This window comes from Talpa occidentalis, unplaced genomic scaffold (genome assembly GCF_014898055.3).
Source record: "Talpa occidentalis isolate TD23 unplaced genomic scaffold, MPIMG_talOcc4v2.1 talOcc4.4, whole genome shotgun sequence".
NCBI lineage: Eukaryota > Metazoa > Chordata > Mammalia > Eulipotyphla > Talpidae > Talpa > Talpa occidentalis.
The window spans coordinates 40873370-40898066 of NW_023604295.1; the positions used below are offsets into that span (position 1 = coordinate 40873370).

The following is a 24697-nucleotide window of genomic DNA, read 5'->3' on the forward strand; positions in this document are numbered from 1 at the left end:
GGTGGCCTTCAAGCTTCCTTCCCGCTTCCTCGGGAGTTCCGACCTCTTCTTCCAAATCTTTTCCTCTCCAGTCACGCATGATACTTGGGGTCTCTCTGAGGCAAGTGGAGGCGGGGATGCTCTGTAACGCGCGGCCAACTGTGGCAGGGAGAGTCCTGGGATGCCTGCGAGCTGAGGGCATCGGCTCCCAGAGAGCAGACACCTGACTCGAGGACCGTTTGGGGTGCGGGCCCAGACATAGGCGCCCCCGGGATCCTGGGAGCCCCGCGCTGTTTCCACCCGCACCCTCCAGCCTCCTCCCCGGCCGGCCGCGGCTCCAGTAGGGGGCGCAAGAGAGCAGGCCAAGGCCGGCCTGGACTTTCAGGTGCCCCGGCGGGGGGGTGTGGACGCCGCTGGGGGTGTGGACGCCGCCGAGGCACGCCCTGGCCGGCTTAAGTAGCCGCGGGCGAGCTCAGGGGGGAAGGAGGGAGCGAGCCCCGGCTGCGGCTGACCCGCTCCGCCCCAGCCGAGACCCGACCCGGCCCCAGCCAGCCCGAGACCCGCCATGAGGGGCCTGAGCGGGACGCTGTGGCTCCTCCTGGCCCTGCGCACCGGTGAGGCCCCGCCCGACCGCGGGGAGCGGGCGCCGGGCAGGGGGTCCTGGAGCGCTTCGGCGACTCGGGGGAGGGCCCCGGGGGCTGGCAAGGGTGCCCTGCACCCCGCCTCCCGGGAACCGGAGAGGCCGGAAGGCGCGAGGCGCGGTGAGGACGGGGCGGGAGGCAGCCCGGATCCGCCGACGGGGCGTCCGGGGGCTTCTCAGCGGAGGCGACGCTGCGAGGGGCCTTGAAAACGCGGCGCTTCTCGCAGGCCCGGGACACGAGCAGGCAGAGCGCGGAGGGGAGAACTTTGGCTTGTGGGGAGGAGGCTCGGGACGGCGAATGTTCTCGAGAGGCGCGGAAGCCCCAGCAGGGCTGGGGGGCAGAGCCGTTCCACCTCGCCGGGCGCGCGTGCAGGAGGCCCCGGGAGCCCGAGGCGCTGGCGGCGGGAGGGGGCGCCGGGGACGCCGCGCAGACCGCCCCGGGACGCCGCCCCCGGGCTCCCCAAAGAGTGCGCCACGCGGGGCAAGACCTCGGGGAGCGGGTCTCAGGCACCTGGAGGGGGCGGAAGGGAAACTGGAGGAACCGCAGCCTCGGCCCTCGGGATGGGATGGGAAGCGGCGGGTTCCCTGGAAGAGTTACCTGATGGGGCGTGTGCTGAGGGCGGATGAGAAGACCCAAAACCACAAGTTTACCCCAAAATACAGGCCCCCTGGGGTGAGTGGGCGGAGTCCAGGTCTTCGAAGGCGTCCGTCTCAGGGAATTCTCAGGCGTTGGGCCTCCAGCTTGGGAGCTCTCGGGGACTCTGACCTGCGCACTCACGGGACCCCACAGGGTCCTCACCAGGAGCAGGGAGGTGCGCACACGTCCCCTGGGGCCCTGTGTGCCCTGGCTCTCTGTACCGGTTTAATTACCACACGGAGAAGGCCAAATTCTTTTTTAGAACAGCTGAGGAAGAGATTGAGGGGCGCGGGGGAGCCTTGGTAGTTTGAAGTCACGTGGAGAAAAGGTCATTCAGTGCTACAAGTGCTTTTCAAAAAAAAATAGTTGCCGTACAGAAAGTGTGTGCGCTCATTTGCTTTCTCAAATGACAAAAAGAGCTCAGAGAGAGCGCAAAAAAGTTATCTGAAGTCATCAACTGGAATAGCAGAGACTTGAACCAACCGCTGATTCCTCAGCCTCCCCGAGGCAGGGGCCTGGCACTGTGGCCACTGAAGGTGTGTTTGCACAGCGCGTAATCACAGCTGCCCCAAGAAGTGCAAAGCTCCCCAAGGGCAGCACATCCACAACCACGTGCCAGTCTCCTGTCCTGGTTCCCTAGGAAGACCCAGGGACTTCCCCGAGTGAGAGGACCCACTCCAGCACTCACTCTTTGCAGAGGCTGGAAGAAGGGCAGGAACTTAGCAAGTCACAGAGGCAGCCAGGACCCCAGCTAGTGCTCCTTTTACAACACAGGCTGTGCCCCAGGCCAGGGAGGAGGGGTGGCTCAGCTGAGCTGCTACCCTGGGAGGCCCTCCCTCCCTCTGTAAAGGTCTCTGGGCACCCATCTGCCCTGAGCACCAAGATATGCATGGCCTCCCTGGCTTTGCCCCTGAGCCCACTCCACTTCCAGTCTGTGACACCTCTTTTTGCCTGGGTGCCCTCTGATGAAGAGCAAGTCTGGCACAGGACTAGTGGTCACGCAACTGCTAGAACCCTCCTCCATGGTGGGGGCTGTGGGCTGGGGGTGCCAGGGGAGCTGGCCTCACTGTCCCCTGCCCCCAGTGCTCAGTGGGATGGAGGTGCGGTGGTGTACCACCTCAGATCCAGAGCAGCAGAAATGCAACAACATGAGCAAGGCCTTCCAGGAAGCTGGGATCCAGCCCTCCCTCCTCTGCATTCAGAGCACTTCAGCTGACCACTGTGTCCAGCTCATCACGGTGAGTCCTCTCCCTTCCGTTCTGCCCTCCTTGGCCACCACCAACTCAGACCAGAGGGCTCTGAGTCAGGAGGGAGCACACAACAGCCTCATTCACTGGGGAGGGCGCCAGTGTCCCCCCCACCCTGCCTGGACAGCAACAGGATCTCTTGAGTTTCCCCAGCAACAAGGGCCAGCTTGTTTCCTGCCTGCGCCAGGGCCAGGCGCTGGGAGGCCTCAAGAAGGGGGCCCGGCTCTGATGGGTAGTAGTGGGAAAGGTGTCTGAGAGGCCTTCCACAAGGCCCCTGCAAGAGTAGGGACACTGCCCGCCCCCGCAACCAAGTGTGCCCAGAGAGCGGTCATCCTTCAGCAGCCCACGGTGATTACTAATTCTGCCATGGAGTTTTCCAGAATGGGGTTTGTGTGGTTTCTCTGGAAGGAGGAAGAGGGGCCAGAGGTCCTACGTGAGTGAGTGGGGAAGGAGGCGGGTCTGCTAACCTGGCACTGACCATATTCACACAGAGCTTTAGTGGTAGGTCAAGGCGTAAGGTAAAGCATCAGGATCAAGCTCAAGGGAATCTGGGTTTCTCTTCAGCTCACCCCAAGACCTAATCCATTCATAGACTTAGATGGGGCCAGGAGCTCGGGTCAGGCTCCACTGTGAAGGCAGAAACCAATTCTGTAGACTCAGGGAGCACACAGACATTTGTGTTTTAAAATAAAAAGGAAAAAATAGGAGGCCATTTATGGGATTCAATCTGTATCTTAAAGAGGAAACCCGAGAAACAGGTTATCAGGGGAGGCAGCAGACTGAGAAACAGAAAATTGAAGATGACCACTTTCCACTACATACCAGTTTATACTAATTTTTTTTACTATTTACATAAATTATGAATCCCATAAAATTAATATTTTTAAAAATAATAGAGTTAGAAAATCAAGGCAAGTCCTCGACCTAAGAAATCTGAAACTTAGGCCGTGGGGGGAGGACAAGACAGGACTCCCCACACGAGGAGAGGACTGGTGTGGGGGCTTTCCAAAGGAGCTGGGCAGACTGGCGGGTGGCCCTGAGGGCTCCCTGAGTGGGCTCAGACCGGCCTGGGCTGACATACATGTTCCCAGCAGGTGGGGGAAGCAGATGCCATCACTCTGGATGGAGGAGCCATCTATGAGGCAGGGAAGGAGCACGGCCTGAAGCCTGTGGTGGGAGAAGTATACGATCAAGGTATGTGAGTCTAGTGGGAGGGGGTTTGGGGGAGGAGGGGAAGCCCCGCAGCGGTGTGTCCTTGCTTGGAGCCCCGCAGCCTTGGAGCTGGGCACTAGCCTGGTCCGCATAGCAGTCCTGAGTACCAGCCAGCCAGATGCCCACAGATCCCCCTGTCTTTCTTGAACTCTCAAGGGTGGGGATACCAGAAACCGTAGCTTGGGTCTGTTTTTCCTTATGGGGAGCCCAGCAACTTTCACCCACAAGTCTTACCAAAGGACTGCCCCATACCCAGTTCCGGGCTAGTTGCTGGGGTGCAGGAGGCCAGCTACCCACATACTTTAGCAGCCCTGTCAAAAGCAACATGGAGGGGCATGGGGCTCAGCAAGAGGGGGTGACTAGTTGCTGCAGAGCTCAATAGACCAAGAATGGATCCCAGCTCTGCCCCTTCCTGTGGTCTTCTGTGACCTTGGACAGACTTCACTTTCGTGACTGTAAATTGTGGTCACATACCTGCCCAGTCACAATGGATGAGCCAGTGTGTGCAGACCTGACACGCAGTATGTGCTGGGAAATGTGAGTTCCTTTGCCCCGGTCCCTGCCCCTCACCTGACAGGCCACTAGCTCAGCCTGCCTACCTCTGCTTGTCTAGTGCCTACCCGCTGTCACAGTCCAGCTCAGGGCCCCCTCCAAGTCCCCTGCCCCCCCACAGAGACCCTCGCTGCCTATACCTAGAGCACCAGCTCACCCCACCAAGGTCTGATCCTTCTGTCTCATTTCCTTTGTCTACCACAGTGAGTCCCTGGAAGGGGACCTGCTCTTGTCTTTTTACACTCACACCCCCAACCCCGTCCCTGGCACCAAGCCCAGGGTCTCACTTGGCTGCTGTCAAATCAGTGACCACCAGATGACACAGGATACAGCCCCACCCTGCGACCACCAAGCCTCTCCACACCAGGCCAGCCTGCTACATCCAGCCCTGAGCACGGAGCCAAGCCTGCCCTTCAACAGCAGGCGTCAGAGAGCAATGCATACACGCAAAAGTGCAGTTCCCAGTGAAGAAAGTAAAGGCTGTGCTGGAGAACTAAAGGGTGTGGGCAGACCTGTTGAAATAGAATAGACAGGAGGGCCTTTTAGGCTGAGCACTCATAAGGGCCCCCGAGGAAAGAACTTTGGAGTGTTCCAGGAACTAGAAGGCAAGGGTACAGTGGCTGAGTCTGAGGGTGGGTCCAGGTGAGGCTGCTTAGATGGCCAGGGCCAGACTCAGGTGTGCAGAGAATAACACTGTTTTGTTTTCTAGAACTCAGCTTCATTCTGTTCATGGGCACCAGCAATCTGTGTGTGTGTGTGTGTGTGTGTGTGTGTGTGTGTGTGTGTGTGTGTGTGTGTGTGTGTCTCAGACAGAGAAAAGGGATGTCTCTGGTCCTCAGTCCTCCTACAGGAGTCATCCTTGTCTTATCTTAATGGCACTGCTGGGGCCACATTTGGCACATGTTGCCAAGCTGCAGAGCCCTGCCCACCTACGTGCACCCCATTCCGGACCTTGAGTGATATAGGAACACATTGTTCTCTCCTCCTCTCTCTCCCCACTCCTCTGCCCTCAGCACAGGGAAACCACTGTCACCCTTCCTCAAACCCTCTAAGTTCTCTGAAGGTCCAGACTTTTGGGAAACAGAAGACCCACAGGCTACTCCTGCGTTCAGCCCAACAGAGCCCTGCTGGCGTGCACAGATGTGCTCCCAGCTAAGTGCCCGCTGGCTTGCAAAGAAAGGGGGACGTTAGCTAATGAATTCATAACTCAAGAAAATATCCAGCACTTGAGGCTGGAGAAAGGCGGAGTCTTGATACAAGATGTGTGCAAGTGCCCTCTCGCCCTGTCAGCAGCTAGAATACTGCACATGCACCCTGACCCACAGCCTCCCAGGCACAGTCCCAGCCTCTCTCCTGGCTTCTCCCTTGCTGCCCTCACAGCTCTCCGCTTCCCTCCTTCTAGAGGTGGGCACCTCCTATTACGCCGTAGCTGTGGTCAGGAGGAGCTCCAATGTAACCATCAACACCCTGAGAGGCGTGAAGTCCTGCCACACCGGCATCAACAGGACGGTGGGCTGGAACGTGCCCGTGGGCTACCTGGTGGAGAGCGGCCGCCTCTCCGTGATGGGCTGCAACGTGCTCCAAGGTGAGGGCTTCGGGCCCGCAGGGCCTCACCTGCAGGCTCTGGGCCTCCCCACTCCTCACTCCTTGTCTCCTCAAGGGACGGCCTCCTCCCCGCCAGGCTCACCTGCACTGCTACCTCCTGGAGGAGCCACACAGGCCCACCACCTTCAGGGGCCTTCCTGGATGCCTGGTTGGTGTTTTCACTCCCTCCTTTCGTGCTGGCCAGCCTGGCATGCCACCGTTTAAGATTCTGGATGACTGGCCCTTCCAGGGCTCTCCCCCTCGCTCATCACAGTGTCCCCAGATCCAGTCAAGGGCAGGGCCCAACCCATAGTTGCGAGGCAGTGGTCCCCAAGCAACTCTCACTGGTGCACACCTGCTGTGGGTCGCTACTTCCAGAGAGACGTCCTCAGCTTTCTGGATCAGAAACTCAGTTTTTTCAGGACCCAAACAAGCTGCTGACATGCACCCAAGAAGCTCACAAGTGGCTAGTCAGAGCCCTGCTGCTCCCCATGGGTTCATTCATAGCTCTGCAGAAGGAAGGTGCTCCCGTGGGAAGAAGGTGGGAGTGACCCCAAGGGTCACTGCTGAGAATAAAACACCTAAGGGGAGTGAGGTGGAGCCTGGGGGTGCCTGGCATAAGGCCTGTGTCTCATACTTTGGGCTTCTCTTCTGGCTCACTGCTGGCCACCCAGCGGTGTCCGTCTCCCCACATCAGGCACCATACCCTGACGAGATGGCCTGATGCGTGACAACCACATCTCCTGAGAAGAGTTTAGGGCGTCCCCAAAGTCCCTTTCCATGAATGTGCTCCTTCTGGTTTGCTCACTGGGCGATCAGTGCCTCTGGAGCCTGTGGCGGCTTGGGGGAGCGGTTAGAGAGCACTTTTCAAGGCCCAGCTTTACAGCCACAGAGATGCGGGTTAACCTCTGGCTCTGCATGACCTGCCCTCAGATAAATTTCTCTACCTCGTGGAACATTACTTCAACTGTGAAATGGGAACTGTTTCACCTCACTGTGGAGTGAGGACTGAGCTAATTCACGCAGGGCATGGCACGGGGTGTGTGCTTATGGCAGGGAACCTGTCGTTAAGGCTCCACCCATACCTCTGTGGGGGCCCTTGCTGTGGGGCGCTCACACGCACACCTGCTTGCAAACCTAAAAATAAAGAGCCAAAGGGAGAGCGGCTCAAGCATTTATTGAGACCAAATTGCACTTCAGGGTGCACAGTTTCAATAGAAACCTAAACTTTGCCCCAAGAATAAGTTAAAAAAAAGGGGGTTCTGGCAGATCAGGCCCCTTCACCAACAATGCCTCCTTCTCTTGTTCCCTCCCTCCTGTCCATGTTTTGAGAAGTGTTGTCTGTCAGATTATACTCATTAAGTAATCATTTCTTTCTCTCCCCACTGTCACTGATGACATGTAGCGCATTTTGGAATGAAACCTGTTATGAAAATAGTGTCCCTTTCACAGCTGTCCTTTGTGGCCATTTGGGGGCGAATGTTCCATTCCCCTAGCCATTTTTAAATAATAGCAATCACTCCCCTGCCCATTGCTACCTTTCTGGCCCCAGTTTCGGAATCACCACTCAGATCCCATTCCCTGGTGCCACTTAGACTAAACCCTGGAGGGTCCACCACTGTCCGAGGGGAGCCCAGCCCTTCTGGCTTCAGGCAGAGGTACCTCAGCGCCCACTTGGGATAGGGTAGAGACCCAATGCTGTGCCCTGCTGTGTGGTGGGCTAACTGACCACCCCCCCTCCTTCCTTCCTGCAGCTGTCAGCAACTATTTTGGGGGCAGCTGTGTCCCTGGAGCAGGAGACACCAGTTACTCAGAGTCCCTCTGTCGCCTCTGCCGGGGCAATGGCGCTGGGGAGGGGGTGTGTGACAAGAGCCCCCTGGAGAGATACTATGACTACAGCGGCGCCTTCCGGTGAGAGAGGTGGGGTGGATGCTGAGTCAGGGGAAAGGCCTTGAGCCACCGAGCTGAGGAAAAACACCTTATCGTGGGGGGTGGCAGGGATGAGGGGGGCGGGCAACACAGGCTGCATCTCATCAAAGCACCCTTTATATAGTTTGTGTGTCCTGGTTAGTTTAAAAACATCAAACTGGAATATGCCAGACTGCGTTTGCTCATAAAATCAATGTTTGGTATATTTAGAGGTGAGGACTCAGAGAAAAGGAAATGGAAAAACAGCCTTTGCCACTCCCATCCTGGTGTCTCAGACCAGCAGGAAAGACAGTGCGGGCATCATGCAGGGACCCTGGAATTTGACCCTCAGGGCTGACATGTCTGTCTGGCTCAAGCTGGCACTTTCTATAACCTCACAAAAGGATCCTAAAAGGAGTCTCTAATAGCTTGTGGTGCATGTCTGTCTGTCTGTCCACAAATAAGGAACCACACACCGGGACGTGGGAATGGAAGCCCCCCAAGGACCTCCTCTACCTTGACCTCAGTGTTTCCACCTGAAGGGGACCTGCTAGGGCCTGTGCTGCAGGCCGTGATCTGAGTCAATGCAGTCCTTGGCACAGAGAACACGTCCTTGGGCCTCCGCACCAAAGACCCTCACCCACCCCTCCCTACCCCGTGTCATTCCCAATCTAGCCCCTGCTTATTTCCTGACTTTGGGGACCCAGGCAGCCCCTCTGCCCAGTAGGTGCTGACCTACCTCCCTCACTGGGTGGAGACACATAGAGGATACATAAAAGACCTGCTTCCTTCCTCCCCAGGATCTTGGGGGCCTGAATCCAGCCCAATCCCCTAAAGCAAGGCAGTCATCTTGAAAACACCATGTATTCAGGCTGCTGCCACATGAGCACCAGCTCCTGTCAGGCCCAAGCAAGGCTGAACAGGACCTATAAGGGATCTCTCCCTATCGGGAGCCCCTTTCTCATCCCCACTTTATAGGTTTAGAGGCGAGGAAAGCTCCACAACTTGGCAAAGCCACACAACCCACAAACTAGGGAGCCAGAACCCTAGGCTGCGTGACAACGAAACCCATGCCCAACACAACACTCCCGTGTCCAAGCCAGACCCCCAGAGGTGGAAGATGACAGGGGTCAAGGGGCGGGAGGGATGCTTTACCTATCCAGCTCACTGATGTTTGCCTGCAGGTGCCTGGCGGAAGGGGCCGGGGAAGTGGCCTTCGTGAAGCACAGCACGGTGCTGGAGAACACGGATGGTGAGTGGGGGCACTGGCCCTCAGGAGCAGGGTCTGGGCCCCAGAAATCTCCCTGATGGGGCCGGGAGCTGCCTCAGGCAGGACCCCAGATGGGAGACCTGTAGTTGGAGCTCTGGTAGTTGCTGCGCAGTCTGGGTGACACGGATAGCCCTCATTCTGCAAACCTTACAGCTCCCATCTGCAAAAAGGTACCCATGAGTTCAAACTGCTCCTCTGGGCCTCGGGCCTGTGAGCAGCTTGGCCCTGCTCTGATTTGTCTTTGGCACTGGGTTCTGTTTCCACCCGAAGACTGGGTGCTGCTTTTGAAAAACAGTTTGCAAACCTCCGCACCAGCTCTCCTTAGCATTCCTTCCTGGCACTTCTCTTGTGTTGTCTGAAGAAGCCATCTCTCTTCCCTGCACTAGGTCTTACTAAACATGGGTTGGTGTTATGTGATGATCCCTTATACCAGAATCATTTCAATTTTTTTGGAATAATTGAGTTTTAGAAAAGTTGCAGGAATAATTCAAAGAACCCCCATTTATTCCTTACCCAGATTCCAACTTTTAGCACTTGCCACGTTGGATTTATCATTCTTTCTATATCAGTTTTTCTTCTTAACCATTTGAGAGTTCATTTGTCGGTATCATGCACCTGTTGTGCTTTAATAGGTATCTCCTAAGAATAAGGAGATGCCAACCTAGCCACAAACCACAGTACAGTTAGCAAATTCCAGAAAGGTAACACTGAGACAATATTATTATCTAATCCACAGTCCATAGTCCAGATTCACTAATTGTCGCACTTCAGCCCAGGATTTCTAATCTATGATCTCACATGGAATTTAGTTTTTAGATCTCTTTGGTTTCCTGTAACTTGGAACAGTTTCTCAATCTTCTGTGTTTTTTATGACACTGAATTTTTGAAGAATCAATCCAGTTATAGGATGGCCTCTAATTTGAATTTGCCTAAGGATCATTTGTTTTTTTTCAATTGAGGTATAATTTACATACAATAAAGTTTGGTCTTTCTGAACTTCAGGTCAGAGTTTTACCAAAACCCAATAGTTGTGTAACCACAATCAAGATAGTGGTTGTGACAGAACATTCACCCCAAAAGTTCTTTCAAACCCTTTTATAGTCAAGTCTTTCCCCCACCCCCAGCAGCCACCAGTCAAACTTTTATTTATCTCTCTGGTTTCACCTGTTCCAGAATGTCTGCTGTTGTCTTTTTTTTTTTTTTTTAATCATCATCTTTTTTGTTAAGCTTTGACTTTTGAATCAGAAGGCAGTAAGAAGAACCAGGTTTGAGAAAAAGAAAAAAGTGATCTAAAAGGAGAAGGCATATAGGACTGTCTCCCAAGCAGGTTGATCCTATGAAAATGGGCTACCTAGACCTGAGCCCCAAGATGGCCACACAAAGATTTGGGAAGGTAGAGAAAGAATAGGAATGTATTGGGTTAAGATCAGCTCCTTTAAATTTTTGATGTAATCTAAAAAAATCTAAGGAAGCAATTTTTAAAAGAGTATATTTATGTGAAAAAAAGGGTAAGAACAAGAGTGGAATTGACATAAATGTCTGATGTAATGAAGTAATATGGCTTTAATTGTCCCTAATCTGTGGAAAATAGGAGTGACAGATCATAATACCTAAATGTTACATTTGTCTCATGGGAAGACCAAATGATCCCCCAGAATTCTATACAAAGTTTCTGCAGCAGCTTAAAAATAGAGAAAAGTTGGGGAGTGGGGAGAGAATGACACTGAGTAATTGTTGAGAGTGCTTAAATTATCATGCAATCATTAAAAATGACCTTTATGGAGTTTTCCAAACTATTACTCTCTTAGTTTTGGTTTTGGTTTTTAAATAGCTTTCGAGTGAACAGAATTTTCATGATCCCACAAATTATTTTCCTCTCCTAATTCCTAGCAGAGATTTATCCCCCTCGTTTTAAAATTTAAAAGTCATAGAAATGTAGCACCATCTGTGGTTATTTTATCTCTCATGGTTTAGTTACAACTCTTAACAGTCCTCTTAATATTCCTATTGATATGGATAGTCACTCTTTCGAATAAATCTTGTTTTCTATTATAAATGAATGTTATGAAAAGTTTCCAATAATATGGGAAAATACTTTAAATCAATAAATGAAAAAAATTAGAATACAAGATTGCCTATCAAGTATGTTCTTAACTATGTTAAAAGCAGTTCATCTCGTTCTCTGTTCTAACAGAAATAGGGAAAAAGACTTGGAGGAAATATACCAAAATATTAAGTTTGAGCTATCCACTTTGAGGAGTCACACTTTTCTCTCCAGCCACTGTTCTGGGTAGATTCCTCATGGTTTGCTTCCACCACGCCTTCCCCGCCGACCCCCGGGCCCCTGCCAACTGTCATGCTCAGGGACAGCAGTGAACTCATCCTAGATTTCTGGTGCATTTCTTTCTCTATCCTACACTTCTCTTGTTCTCTTACTCTTTCTGTCTTTGGTGAACAATTCTGTTTACCTGTGTTCTGTTATTTTCAGATACCTCAAGTCCACTTTATTGGGATAGGTATTAGTGAGGTAGAAAAGTAAATAGGCCCAGTCTATTGAACACCTGATCTTATAGAGTAGAGCAACCAAGCTCCTCTTCAGTCTGAGTTCAGGGTTCTGCACCTCACCTTCTGGTATCATTCTGGGTCTCCCCTCCTGGTGCTCTGGTTCTCACCTCCTCATACGGTTTATTTTCATGGTGGGATTGTGGCCTGTGAAGCCTCTCCCCAGGCTTCCTCTCCTGGGCCTGCCTGGGGCCTTCTCCATGCCCTCCTAGAACAGGAGTTAGCTCACCACAAGCTCCCCCTCTTCCTAGGGAACACCCTGCCCTCCTGGGGCCAGATGCTGCTGTCACAGGACTTTGAGCTGTTGTGCCGGGATGGCAGTCGAGCTGACGTCACCGAATGGAGGCGGTGCCATCTGGCCCGGGTGCCTGCTCATGCAGTGGTGGTCCGGGCTGATACAGATGGGGGGCTCATCTTTCGGCTGCTCAATGAAGGCCAGGTGAGTGAAGGCACCCACATAGGTTCCAGGGGTGATACAGGACCTTCTTGTCTTGCTCCAGGTCGGGAGTTCAGGCTTAGAGCTGGGGCCCTGGTGGCCTAGATCAGAAGGGCAGGACTCAGAGACCCTCTTCAGGCCAGGTCAGTGTGAAGGAGAGACCAACTGTGCTGGCTGGTAAAGAGGGCTGGCCCAAGACAGGAGACCAGGCAACTCAGAAGCCCCTTCAAGTGGCTCCTAAAATCAAAACCAGAACATATGAGCAAATCAACAAAATGACAAAGCCAATAACTGTCAAAGTGCAACTTTAATTAAATGAATGAATCATGCTTTGCTGAAATCCCTGCTTACCAAAGCAGTAAGTTTGACTGCTGGGTACACCAGCTTTCGCTTGATTTTTCCCCTCTGTACCACCGCTGCCCAGCCCCATTGTCTGTTCTCAGGACAACCTGGGCCACGTGTCCCGTGTCCAGACAGCTGAGTGTGACAAGGCAGGATGCTTGGGGGAGCATAGGAAGGCCGGTGGTGCTCCTCAGAGGGGGTGCCAGTTTGGGGGCACAGGAAGGTGGTGGAAGTGAACTGAGAGGAAAGATGGGCCCCCTCAGCACCTCACCAGCTCCATCCCTACCCCTTGACACACAGCGTCTGTTCAGCCATGAGGGCAGCAGTTTCCAGATGTTCAGCTCTGAGGCCTATGGCCAGAAGAACCTGCTGTTCAAAGACACCACCTCAGAGCTGGTGCCCATTGCCACGCAGACCTACGAGGCATGGCTGGGTCGCGAGTACCTGCACGCCATGAAGGGCCTCCTGTGTGACCCCAACCGTAAGTCCACCTGTCTCCTCCCCCAGCCCAGCCTGAGGCCAGGAGTGGCGAACAGGGCTTTCTCGAGAGGTGACTTAGGGAGGACACTCATCAAGGGAAGTATGCCTCGCTGGGAACTTGTTTCTTCAAAATCTCCCTGTCTCAGGGGTTTGGGAAGGAAGACTCTTGGGGATCACATGGACTGCTGTATCTCCAAAGCCCTGCCTGCTCCAGACGGTGGGATCCAGGACATTAAGACCTGTTTTTCCAAGGGTGTCCTCGTCCTCCGATCTGAAGTGCTCAAGGCCTGTCACTCTCCTTCCATGTGGCATTTCTCCTTGACACCCAATGGCCACCGCCAACCCCAAATCCCCTCCACCTGCCGCCAGGAAAATGGTGTGCCAGACACCGAGTTAGCTACTTGACTCGATCTGCCTCAGACCTCCTAGACCCCCCTTTCTGTGTGAGGAAACAGGCTCACGTGGTTAAATATGAACAGCTAATGAGGGTAAGGGCCAGGATTTCCCTTGGCTCTGACTCAAGTTCTTCCTACGGAGGCACTGATCCTCCCTCCAGCCATACTCAGGCCCACACAGGGTGTGTGACCACATGCTCACACCCACACAGGGCTGCCCTCCTACCTGCGCTGGTGTGTGCTGTCCACTCCCGAGATCCAGAAGTGTGGAGACATGGCTGTGGCCTTCAGCCGGCAGAGGCTCAGGCCGGAGATCCAGTGCGTGTCAGCCAGTTCCCCCCAGCACTGCATGGAACAGATCCAGGTGGGACCAAGCCTGGAGGGGCACAGTGGGTTTGGGGTGGGGGTAGCGGTGCTGACCCTCCCCTGTCCTCCTGGTCTGGAGGATTCAGGGGCAGCCTGTGGAGGAGAAGGTCTCCTCCAACACCCTCATAGAAAGGGGAGGAGGAAGGACCCCAGGGATCCGTCGCCCACTTTGGGGGACAGGGCAGAGGAGGCTGTTTCCCCCAGGGGAGCCCAGGGAGTCCTCACAGAGTGGGGAGCAGGAGCAGAAGGAGCATAAGACGACTGGCCCAACTCAGCTACCGCACCCGCCAGGCTGAAAATAGCAACGCCATTGCCTGTTATCCACCATCATACCTTCATGCCTCTGAGGCTTCCTGGGGTACAGGTGCCCCCTCTCTCCCCCAACTCTTCCCTCAGAACTTACAGGATCTAAGGGACCACCTTTCCAGAGGCTTCAGAATGGACATGTGGGGGTGGGGCATTGATAACCCAGAAGACTCCAGGAGGGTCTGAGGGAAGAGAGTCCTTCAACCCTGGAGCCTTGTCGCAGAGGCCCAGAGACTGCCTCCCTTAAGACATGGCTCACTCATCACCCGGCTGTGTGCCAGCCTTGGCCAGGTACTGGGGTTATGGTACAGTGCCCCAGGCCTCTGTGGCTGGCCTACGAGGAGACCCAGACCTGCTCGGAATGGGGCCTGGTAGCAGGAGACCCTCAGCAATTATTGAAAGAATGAAACAGATACCCACCAACAGAAATGCTGGTGGTGGCTAGTTTTAGCCCCCAGTCTTCAAGGCACCCCTCTTGCCCATGCCTCTTCATAAGGAATGGCACAGGACAGGGCGCCCAGGGAAAGGAAGCCCCGGTACTTCCCTATCAAATCCCAACACCCGGAGCATCGTGGGACCTGTCCCAGTCTGGGTACTCTTTCTGTCCTCCTCCAGGCTGGCCAAATTGATGCGGTGACTCTGAGGGGCGAGGACATTTATACCTCTGGGAAAACATACGGCCTGGTTCCAGCGGCGGGGGAGCTCTATGCCCGTGAGTGCAGGTGCAGCCGCCTGGCCTCTGCCAGGAGGTGGTTGATATTTTCCTCTATATGAGCATGCCCCTGCTCGGCAGCTCCCCCTCAGCGCCTCCGTCCATGGGCCGGCTGCTGTCCGTCTCAGGCAACCCCCTTCTGCCCCAGGCCCCATGTTGCCACCCAGTTGTTGAAAGTCGGGCAGACATTGGCAAACTTTCTATAAAGGGTCAGAGAATCAGCACTTTATGCTTTACCGCCCACATACTCTTGCATATTTGTCTTTTTTTAAAAACAAACATTTAAAAATATGTAAGGGTTGCCCTTCACTTTCACCCCAGGCCACACTCAAATGCTGGAGCAGCATGCCCCGGAGGCCTCCTGGGACTCGTCCAGCCTTCCATACAGCTCATGGGAGGTGGCCCTAGAACCACCCTCCTGTCAGCTCATGACACCTTGCCAGTGGCCTTTGCTTAAGTGTCCACTTAAGTGGTGAGCAGGAACCTTTGGTCCCATTCACTTGGATGTGAAAAATCTCTGGGCTCAGGGAAAATGCTTCTGCAGCCTTAACTGGGCCTCCACCTTCCTCCCAGGAAGTGAGAAAAATACCATCTGGGTGTAAGGGCAGAAAAGAATCCCTTTGGGTGCTACTGTAAAGTGGGAAAGACAAAACTCTGAGAAGTGGAGCCAGGCTGCTTCTCAGGGGGAGACGAGTAGGGGCCCCACTGCCAGACAGGCTCGCCGGATACCCTCCTGGCCCTCAGACCTGGGCAGCACCCTGACTCCCTGCAGCCAAGGCCTGGACACCAAGGCCAGAGCTCCGTGGTGGAGAGCAACAGGGGGAAATGGTTTGAAAGACAGGCCCCAAGGGGGTATGCTCCTGGCTCTTACCTGACAGGGTCTCACTCGTATCACCCGCCCCCACAGCTGAGGACAGGAGCAACTCCTACTACGTGGTGGCTGTGGTGAGGCGGAACAGCTCCTACGCCTTCACCCTGGATGAGCTCCAGGGCAAGCGTTCCTGCCACTCGGGCTTCGGCAGCCCTTCAGGCTGGGATATCCCAGTGGGCGCCCTCATGCAGAGGGGCTTCATCCGGCCCAAGGCCTGCGACGTCCTCACAGGTACCTCACTCCACAGGGACACAAACACCCAAACTCTTCTTTGGGGGTGTCTGGGTCTGGGGCCACTCTGCATCTGAGGCTTGGGTCCTCTTTCAGTGGGTCCCCACAGAATGCAGCCCTGGAAAGATTTCCCCTTCCTGCTTGACATTCTGGGAAGGCTGAGAAATAGTCTTGGCCATAACAAGAAGTCAGAGTGTCTGTGTGGTGATTCTGTGGAGGGTGCCTGGTGCCCCTACCCACTTTCCCTCCCAGAGTGGAACTGGCTGCAGTGGACTGGGAGTGGGTGAGCGTCCTGGACTCTGGGCCTGGCTGAATCACTGTCCAGTCATGTGGCTGCCCCCCTCCACCCCAGCAGCCCCTGGGCATTTGGGGCCCTCATTGGAAAATGTCAGCTGTTTGTGTAATTGCTGAAGACAAGTTTGCCAAGCTCCCGCCACGTGCTACAGCAGGGCCTCCCATGTATTAAATCATGCACAGTCGTGGTGAAGGGGGTGCAGGAGGGAGCTGGCAGGATCGTTGGGCTGACTGGGCACATACCTCTGTACCAGCTAGCAGCTCAGGAACAAAAAACATTTCTTTCAATCACACAGAGGGTGCTAGAATTGACAGCTCCCCCTCTCAGATTGCTGGGCAGCTGCTTTGTCTGGAACTAAATAGCTTATGAGGTAGTGAGCAATCTGTGCCTGAGGGATAACCAGGGCTAGGTATCCTCTCACCAGAGGGTGTGATGGGGTTCCCATGTGCAGACAACCTCTGCGTGCTCACAGGAGACATGCCACTCTGTGCTGGGTGGGCAGTGCGGCGCACAGGTGACCTGGAGCCACAGGGCCAGGCAGGGGAAGGCAGATCTGTGCGGGAGCCACCCACCCATCTTCTCCTGGGCCACCCTTCCTACCACGGGCCCCTCAACACAGCCCTTCCCTCTGCCCAGCGGTGAGCGAGTTCTTCAGTGCCAGCTGTGTGCCCGTGAACAACCCCAAGGACTACCCATCCTCGCTGTGTGAGCTCTGCGTGGGGGATGAGCAGGGCCGCAACAAGTGTGTGGGCAACAGCCAGGAGAGGTACTATGGTGACAGCGGAGCCTTCAGGTAACCCACTGGACCCGAGGGGTGGGCCTGGGGCAAGGCAAGGGGGCAGGGCGGGACCCTTCTCTGACGCCTGCCTTGGATTCCTGCGTGGCAGGTGCCTGGTTGAGAACGCGGGGGACGTCGCCTTTGTCAAGCACACCACCGTCTTTGACAACACTGATGGTATGTGAGGGGGGCTGGGCCAGAGCTGGGGCAGATTTCAGGGTCGTTCCCCACCCCAACATGATCCAGGCACCAGACGTTCCTGAGATTAGGGGCCAAGCAGCATCCAGGAATGACTGAGTCTAGAAGACTAGGGGGTCCCAACAGGCACCTGGTATAAACAAACTTCAGACCACATGTCCAGATGCACAGAACACATGACAGTCTTTACTGGCCTGGGATCTAAACCCCAATTCCACCGAAATGATGGAAACTCAGTTTGCAAAGACTGCTTCTGGAGGTGCTTGTGTAATAGGTGTGGAGTATGGGGGTGGTGGGAGCCTCTCCATAGGGTCCTCAGTTCTCATGAGCACTCAGTCTTCAGTCCTGAGTAGGTCAGAGCCTGTGCAGGGAAGTCACCGTGCAGCCCCTTCGCCACGCAGGGCACACCCCATTCACATCACATGTATGTTTCTCTCTATGAAGTCACCCTCCTGGTGCCACTGACAAGGAGCTCAGGAGCTCTGTGGGAGGACCCCTGAGCCCACACCTGGGGTCCTTAGCATGCAGCACTTCCCTCCAGTCCTATTCCCCCTCATTCATGGGATCCATCCATGTGGAAGCCTGGGGCCACTTCCCCCCAGCACCTACTGTTTATGCTCCTTGTAGATGTTGCCTACACAGGGGCTTTAGGCTTTGAAACCCCACACACTGGAGGCTCAATCCTTCCCACTCTGCCCTAACTTATCTCTTCCTAGAAACTCAGCACAGTAAAGCATAACCATAGCCCAAAGGGGAGATGGGGTGTGTAGGGAAAAAACATCAGTTCATGTCTCAAAACCCAATCCCACGTCAGTTGGGTCACTAAGGCTGTGTACCAGTTGCTCCAGCAGACCTGGGGAGGCTCCAGGCCCTGAACCCTCTCTGTCCACACCATCCCTCTCCCTTGCCAAAGTCAAACCAAGAACAACACTGGCGGTCATCCCCCAGGAGGAGGGTGCTGCGTGCTCCTGCAGGAGACGGTGAGCCCTGCCTGCCCCAGCCCTGTGCCTGTATGGTCAGGAAGGCCCTCGAAGGACCCACCTGCAGCAAGACACCTTTCTACCAGGAGGGCTCATCTTTTCTTCATGTTTATCGCCACTCGGGCGTCCACCTGAGTCCCTTCTGCAAATGCGTGCGGCTACTAAGTGAAGGCATGAAGACACGGGAATAATATGATTCCCAAGGGAGTGTTTCTCAGGAGATGCTTGAGCCAACCACCTCTTCTGAGTTAAAATGCAGATTACTTGGCCCCACCCTAAAGCTGCTGAATGAGTTTCTTTGCAAGCAGAGTCCCTTGAAACTGCCTCTTATGGGTCCTTGTGATGTTATACCCCCTCTGGTTTGAGAACTCCAAGCATTAAGGAAGGAGGTTGATCAACAAAATGTCAGGAACACATCCCACCCTCAGGTCCGACATCTGTAACACACCGATGGTGTTCTTAGCCTGGGGCTGTTTCAGAGCCACAGTTTTTCACCTGTAAAATGGGGGTGATCACACCTGCCCTGCATTATTATCATGAGGACAGAGCAGCTACTCCCTACTGACAGTAGCTCCTGCCAACATTTCTAGCCCAGCTGAGTTTTCTTGCCCTGAAACTAGAGCTGGGCGTTTATGGAATGGAGAGGGTCAGGGAACTGACCAACCGTTCTCAGTCAAGGATCTGGGGACCCTGGGAGATAGTAGCCTCTCTCTACTCATGCGTCTCTCTCCCTCTGCTCCTCAGGCCACAATAATGAGCCCTGGGCTGCTAAGCTCAGGTCAGAGCATTACGAGCTGCTGTGTCCCAACGGGGCCCGGGGCGAGGTGTCCCAGTTTGCAGCCTGCAGTCTGGCACAGATACCGTCCCACGCCGTCATGGTCCGGCCGGACACCAACATCTTCACCGTGTATGGACTACTGGACAAGGCTCAGGTGAGCCAGGGCTGGGACTACATCTTCACAGGAGTGGGGGTGGGCAACAGAGGTGACCCCAGCCCCCGGGATGCCTCAGTCTAACTGGAGCAGAACAAAGGAGAACTGAAGACGACTGGGTGGACACGCAATGATTTTCACTTACCCAGGCACATCTCTGCAACAACTACCCGCTTTGTCTCCCGCATTGCTGATTGCTCCTTCTCGGCTAGACCATTCTCAGCAACACACAAACATGCTGGTATTTCTACTATCTTTGAAAAACCAGCAAACCCTCTCACATCCTCTTAGGACCAGAATCCTAATCCCTTTTCAAGCAAAATTCCTTCCGAGGGCTGTGTGCACTCTGCAGTCATCAGTTACTTTCCTGGTCTCTTTAAGACTGGAGACCACTCTGGACAGACTCTCAAAGGGCTCCGAAACTGCCCTCGTCAAGGTCACAGAAACCCATGTTGCTAAGCCCAGCGGGCATCTGCGTCCTCTCAACAGCATTGGCTGCACCCCCTCCTCCTGAAGTTCAACCCCCTCCTCTTGGGAGCTTTCTCCTCCTTGGCTCCCAGGCCCCAAACCTGCCTGACTCTCCTCCCATAAACTTTTGGCCACTCCTCCCAGTCTCCTTTGTTAGTTCCTCCCCTTTTCCTCAGACTAACTGCGGAGCGCCCCAGGGTCAATCCTAAATCCTCATCTCTGTCTGCACCCACATCCCAATTGGTCTCGCCCAGTCCCAGGTCATTAAGTACCATCTATATACAGACTACGGCTAAATCTACGTCTTCGGACCTGACTTCCACCCCACCGCTCAGTCTCAAACCTGATTCTTTAACTACCTGCTTGACATTTCATCTTTATTTCGAGCAGGCATCGCAAGCGAGTCCAAAGTTGAATTCCTCTTCTCCCCTCAGCCTTCCCCACTTCAGTGAAGGCGGTTTCAGCCTCTCCATTTCCTCAGGGCTCGCCTTGGACTTCTGTCTCCCTCCCAGCTCACGTCCAATCCATCTGCAATCCGCTCAGCCACATTTTCAAAACACATCTAGAATTTGAACCCGCGCTGTCTGATGGTGGGGCCTGATGGTGGGGCCTCTGGCTCCCACCCCTCCCCCCACCCCCACTGATTTGGGCTGAAACTGTCCTCCCTCCACACGTAAGCACCGCAGAAGCAGAGCCAGCTGCCTCTGCAGCCTGGTAAATCTTCCCAGCGTCCCTCAATCTCAGGAGCTCTTTCCTCTGCGTCCAAGGGCTTCCCCAGGGGGTCCCTAAACCCTCTGAAGTGATGTGGGAAAGAACTCTGTGTGGACAAGAGTTTTTCTGGGGAGAAGGTCAATGGTTTTTGTCAGGTCCTCAAGAGACTCCATGAGCACAAAAAAGGTTGATAGCCACTCTGCTCCTTCAGCTGATGGGCACCTCCCCCAGCTCCCCTGGCGCCTCCCCTGTGGGTGGGTCATCATTTCCCACGCAGCTCTGGTCTTTTCAGTGGCTCCTTCGGAGCTCTCGCTGCAGCACACCTGCTCCAGGATGCTCAGCAGAGAAGGGAGAGGCTCCTGCCAGTCTCTAGGCCACGGGAGGGTGGGTTAGGAAACTTGTTCTATTCTTGGTGCTGATGACAGAACAAAAGGCACTCTATGAAGTCACTTTGGCTGTGGGAATGGACACCATGTGAGGAGTGAGGAAGCATTGTGCAAAAGGTTGAGGAACGCTGAGCAGGCTGAGCAAACACTTAGTCAGCTCGTGCACATCCTCCCTCGTTTCGGGGCGCCTTCTTCCTGTAATGTTCAGACATCAGTTCTGTATCCGGGAACTGATCGGGCGTGGTGTTTCTGAGTGACCACCTTACTATGGTGGCCATGGTGACATCTTATCCCAAGACCCTTTGGATGACAGAAACTGATGAGTTGTCACCTTAGGGTTTCAAGTCAGTGTCTGGGCACCCTGACAGTCCTCGCTCTGTGGTTCACGGTATGTAAAGCAACTGGTAGTCAGAGGCCCTGGGTGACCACGGTGAGTCCAGATGAAACACAGATCTGCTTGTGGTGCTCCCAGGACCTGTTTGGAGATGACCACAATAAGAATGGCTTCAAAATGTTTGACTCCTCCAACTATCACGGCCAAGACCTGCTTTTCAAGGATGCCACAATCCGGGCCGTGCCTGTTGGGGAGAAGACCACGTACCAAGACTGGCTGGGCCCCGACTACGTAGCAGCTCTGGAAGGGATACTGGCTCAGCAGTGCTCAGACTCAGGTAGGCCCCAACCTGCTGGGTGGGCAGTGACCACAGCCCTGGGCAGGCTGGTTCACATGTGCCAGACTCTCTTTCCTGGAGGAAGAGGGGTGCCCCACTACATTCCCCTGACATCATCTGAGCCTTTCACCCCAGAACCTGGAGTAGACTGAAGGGTGCCCTAGATCTCAGTGATACAAGGCAAAGGCCCTCATTTCACAAATCATCAAGGGGAAGCGTCCCAGGAGGGTCTAAACAGGAAGGCTGCAGACAATGATAGAATATGGGCTGTGTTTCTGGATAATGAATATACATGCTAAAAATAATTGTTCAAGAAGATGGAGGCAACTCCATAAATAAAACATGCAGCATAATTTTGAAAGGAATGAATATGTAAAGAAACCAGGGGGAAGAAAAACTCTAATTAGGGTAGAAAGAGGCAGCCTGGAGTGAATTTAGTACATAGGCTTGTGTTCCGTCAGGTCCCACACAGGCGGCCCAAGGTGCTTTGAGGCCCTAACTGCCTGTGCTTAATCCCTCAGCGGTCACTGCCTCAAGGGCGTCCCTGCTCCTGCTGCTGCTCCCGCTGTCCCTCACAGCCCGCCTCCTCCAGTCCTCCCTCTGAAGCAGCTCCAGGGCAGCCTCACCCTCCCTCGGAATGGAAACCTATTTGGAAATCTTTATAAGTAAAGCTGTTCTCAGTCAATCCAGTTAACACTACTCAGCGAGAAATGTGTGATGGAGAGATGTGAGAACCCATGAGCGCCTCACAGCCGTGATTCCGATGCTGAAGTTTCTGCGATTGCTTCCAACTGGAATAAAGACGAATGTTAAAGAAAAGTCCCCCAACCTCAAGTTGGACATGAGCAGGTCTCTCCTGCTGGAACTCAGCCTCTGCCTCCCAGGCACCACCTGTCCCTCTGCTACCTGAGGTGGTGAGCTGGCAGCCTCCCAGTCACGCCCCACCCACAAGCTGGCACAGCCGCTTCCCTGCAAATCTGCAGGCTCCCACCACATGGAACCTCACCAGGCTTGGGTTTGGAAAAGGCCAGTTACCAAGGAAACAGGCTGCGCCCAGGCTTCCCACATGGCCCTCTCTGCCGGAGTTTGCCCTGCTGAGCCACCCAGGGAGTCTGGTGAGATGACAGGCCCCTGGCTCTTCCCATGTGGGCCCCACCACCCTCCAGAGAGTGGACACTGTCCCCCACCACCTCGCATTAGCCCACCCTCCTCGCTCTGTCTTTCCCTCTAGCCTCAATTCAATCTCCCTCCTGAGGACACTGTCCACCCAGGCATCCGCCCTGAAGCTGCAGCCAGGCCCCCCAATGAGGCAAAGCTACTTGACAGGGGCGCAGCTTCTTTTTTGTTTTCTGGGCTGGGGAGGGGAGGGAGGTCCTGGCTGGCCCATGGAATGAAACCCTCACGGGGTCCGCAGATAAAGGAAGTGCTGACCAGTAAGAATTTTTACTAGGTAGGGGGCTAGCTGCAGGGTTGGGGGTCTGAAATCCTACCTAAACACTTGTCTGCTGTAAGAAGGGCGGCCTCAGAACTGAGCATGCTCTTGTGCCCTGCCTCAGTGAACTGGGCTGGACAAGGCTCTGTGCTGGGGTTAAGCCCAGCCAGTAGGCATCCCCCATCCTGAGGTTCCTCCTTCTGGAATCCATCTCAGATTACCCGCTTCTACCCCGCTGGATGACCCTGCACTACTCAGCTATGCTTGTATATCTAGCAGCCCCTGTTACCTCTGGACTGAAGGGTGCAGCTCTGGGGACTGTCCAGGGATCTGCAGGCCTGGAGCAGGGGGTGGCCAGGCCCAGAAAGACTGTGAGGCCCTCTGACCAGCCAGGAATAGGTAGGCGCCATTACCTGGTTAGAGCAGGCACAGGCCCAGACCCAAGCCAAGTACTGAGGGACTCTGTCTGCAGTGTGAGCTGGGGATCTCCACACCAGCCCTGCCGACTGGGCCCTGGGGACCACTCACTCCAGAGGAAGGGTCCCTCCTTTCCCACCCCTACGAAAATCAGCAGAGAGCCTGGAGAGGGTCTTCTCTCTTCTTCATTATTGCCACGGTTGTCTGAGGAGGGAAAAAGTTTCCAGAACTGCCAGCTCTTACTCTGAATTTGCTCCTTGGAAAAGTGAAAAAGAGAAGAAACAGGAGCAAGCCACCCTCGTCAGCAGACTGGGAGCTGCGTGGGCCCAGAGCTATTTGTGTCCCAGTCTGCGGGGGCCTTAGGGATGCTGATGACAGGCCGGGTTCCCAGTGTTTCGCCCCCACCTGTGGGCGTTGGGACAGATCCCTTCCATCTCTGAGCAGTGAAGGAGGCCGCTGGCAGCGTTCTGGCCACAGTACTGTGGCCACCATCCTCAGGAGTACTGGCCACCAGGCCGGGGCGACCCCTCACCCCACCTCGAGGGGCCGGAAGGAGCTGGCCTCTGCTACCAAGCTTTGTCCCTCTATACTTGGGGGAGCCAGTGATTCCCTCTTCGCTGACCTGATGATTGTTTGATTTATTTTTTTAAGGGAGGTTTGTGCAATGAGAAGTTTATTTCTGTGTGGCTCCCCTGGGCCAGGGCACTATCTAGGAAGGGACACCTGTACTGCCAGCCACGGGAGGTGTGACCTGCGTGAGGGCTGTGTGATGTTTGTCAGGTGACAGCAGGGGGCCACTGTTGTATTAGTGCTAATAAAGATGGTGGTTTTTTAAAATAAAGCCAAACAATGCTGTACCCGCTAAGGCTTGGATTCTGACAGAAACTTACTGCTCCTGATTAATTTTGTCTCCTTGAGTCGCCAGAGGCCTGCTGCCCCCAGGGCACTCCTCTCCTCACCCAGAAAGGCAGATTCCACCCATAGCCTGTTCTCTGAGAGCCAAAATCAGGGACCAGTCTCGGCCTTCAACCAGTGAGGCCCCCAACTCCCTTCTCTAGTCCGGACCTTGATCCATCACAGCTGTCTCCACCTCTCAGCCTCTGGGCGCCACTCCCCTGGCCCACAAAGGAGATGCAGCCTGTCCACTCCTCTCTGTCTCAAAAAACCAGCTGCCAATACCATTTTTTTTTTGCAAATTGGTTGCTAACTCACAAGAGGGAGGAAATTGGGGGTGGTCAGAGGTCTGGCAGGCCTCATAGTGGCACCATTGCTGGTCTGGACTGGAGTGACGGCCAGGCTGGTCTTGGTCAGCGCTTTGGTCTCACTCTGGAGAGGAGGCTCTATGCTCTTTCCCCACAGCTCACGCCCTTCACGCCGCCCCCAGGCCGCCCTATGACCCTCACTGCAGGCTATCTCACAGAGGGGGCTCTTACTCCCCGGGCACACAGGCATTTCCCAGGCAGGTGGGCATCCTGGAGCCTGGCAGCATAGGCTGGTGCCCTGGTCTCTACATCTTATGGCTCGGTTTCTACCTGCCAATCACTCAGCTCTCCTGGTGCCTCAACTGCCCCCAAGCCTTTGGGAGAATGGCTTAACATCTGAGCTTCATCCCATCTGAAAAATAAGCAGAGTAATAACATCTGCCTGGTGAGGCTGTTGTGACAATCGGATTTAGTGCCTGTGAAACTCCAGCTGGGCA

General features: G+C 54.7%; 1 protein-coding gene across 2 annotated transcripts; it reads left to right on the top strand.

Moving 5' to 3' along the window:
* Positions 1–430: 430 nt before the first annotated feature.
* MELTF (melanotransferrin) lies at positions 431–23872 on the top strand. 2 transcript variants are annotated; one of them, XM_037525335.2, is made up of 16 exons: positions 431–593; positions 2340–2494; positions 3598–3697; positions 5670–5852; positions 7606–7762; positions 8944–9011; positions 11843–12030; positions 12670–12850; positions 13457–13608; positions 14532–14628; positions 15536–15730; positions 16662–16818; positions 16913–16980; positions 18726–18913; positions 20951–21149; positions 21671–23872. In XM_037525335.2, the coding sequence occupies exons 1-16, from the start codon at positions 545–547 to the stop codon at positions 21751–21753; spliced, it is 2220 nt and encodes a 739-aa protein (XP_037381232.1). In that variant the 5' UTR covers positions 431–544; the 3' UTR covers positions 21754–23872. The 2 variants fall into 2 exon arrangements, with proteins under 2 accessions (XP_037381232.1, XP_054556446.1); XM_054700471.1 differs by lacking the exons at positions 13457–13608; positions 14532–14628 and having other exon boundaries at positions 501–593.
* Positions 23873–24697: the final 825 nt, after the last annotated feature.

Excerpts from the sequence above, each read along its gene's own strand:
- MELTF (XM_037525335.2), top strand. The coding sequence starts at position 545 with ATGAGGGGCCTGAGCGGGACGCTGTGGCTCCTCCTGGCCCTGCGCACC. Across the intron at positions 594-2,339 it reads CCTCCTGGCCCTGCGCACCG|TGCTCAGTGGGATGGAGGTG; the intron begins GTGAGGCCCCGC and ends CCCTGCCCCCAG. Across the intron at positions 3,698-5,669 it reads GGGAGAAGTATACGATCAAG|AGGTGGGCACCTCCTATTAC; the intron begins GTATGTGAGTCT and ends CCCTCCTTCTAG.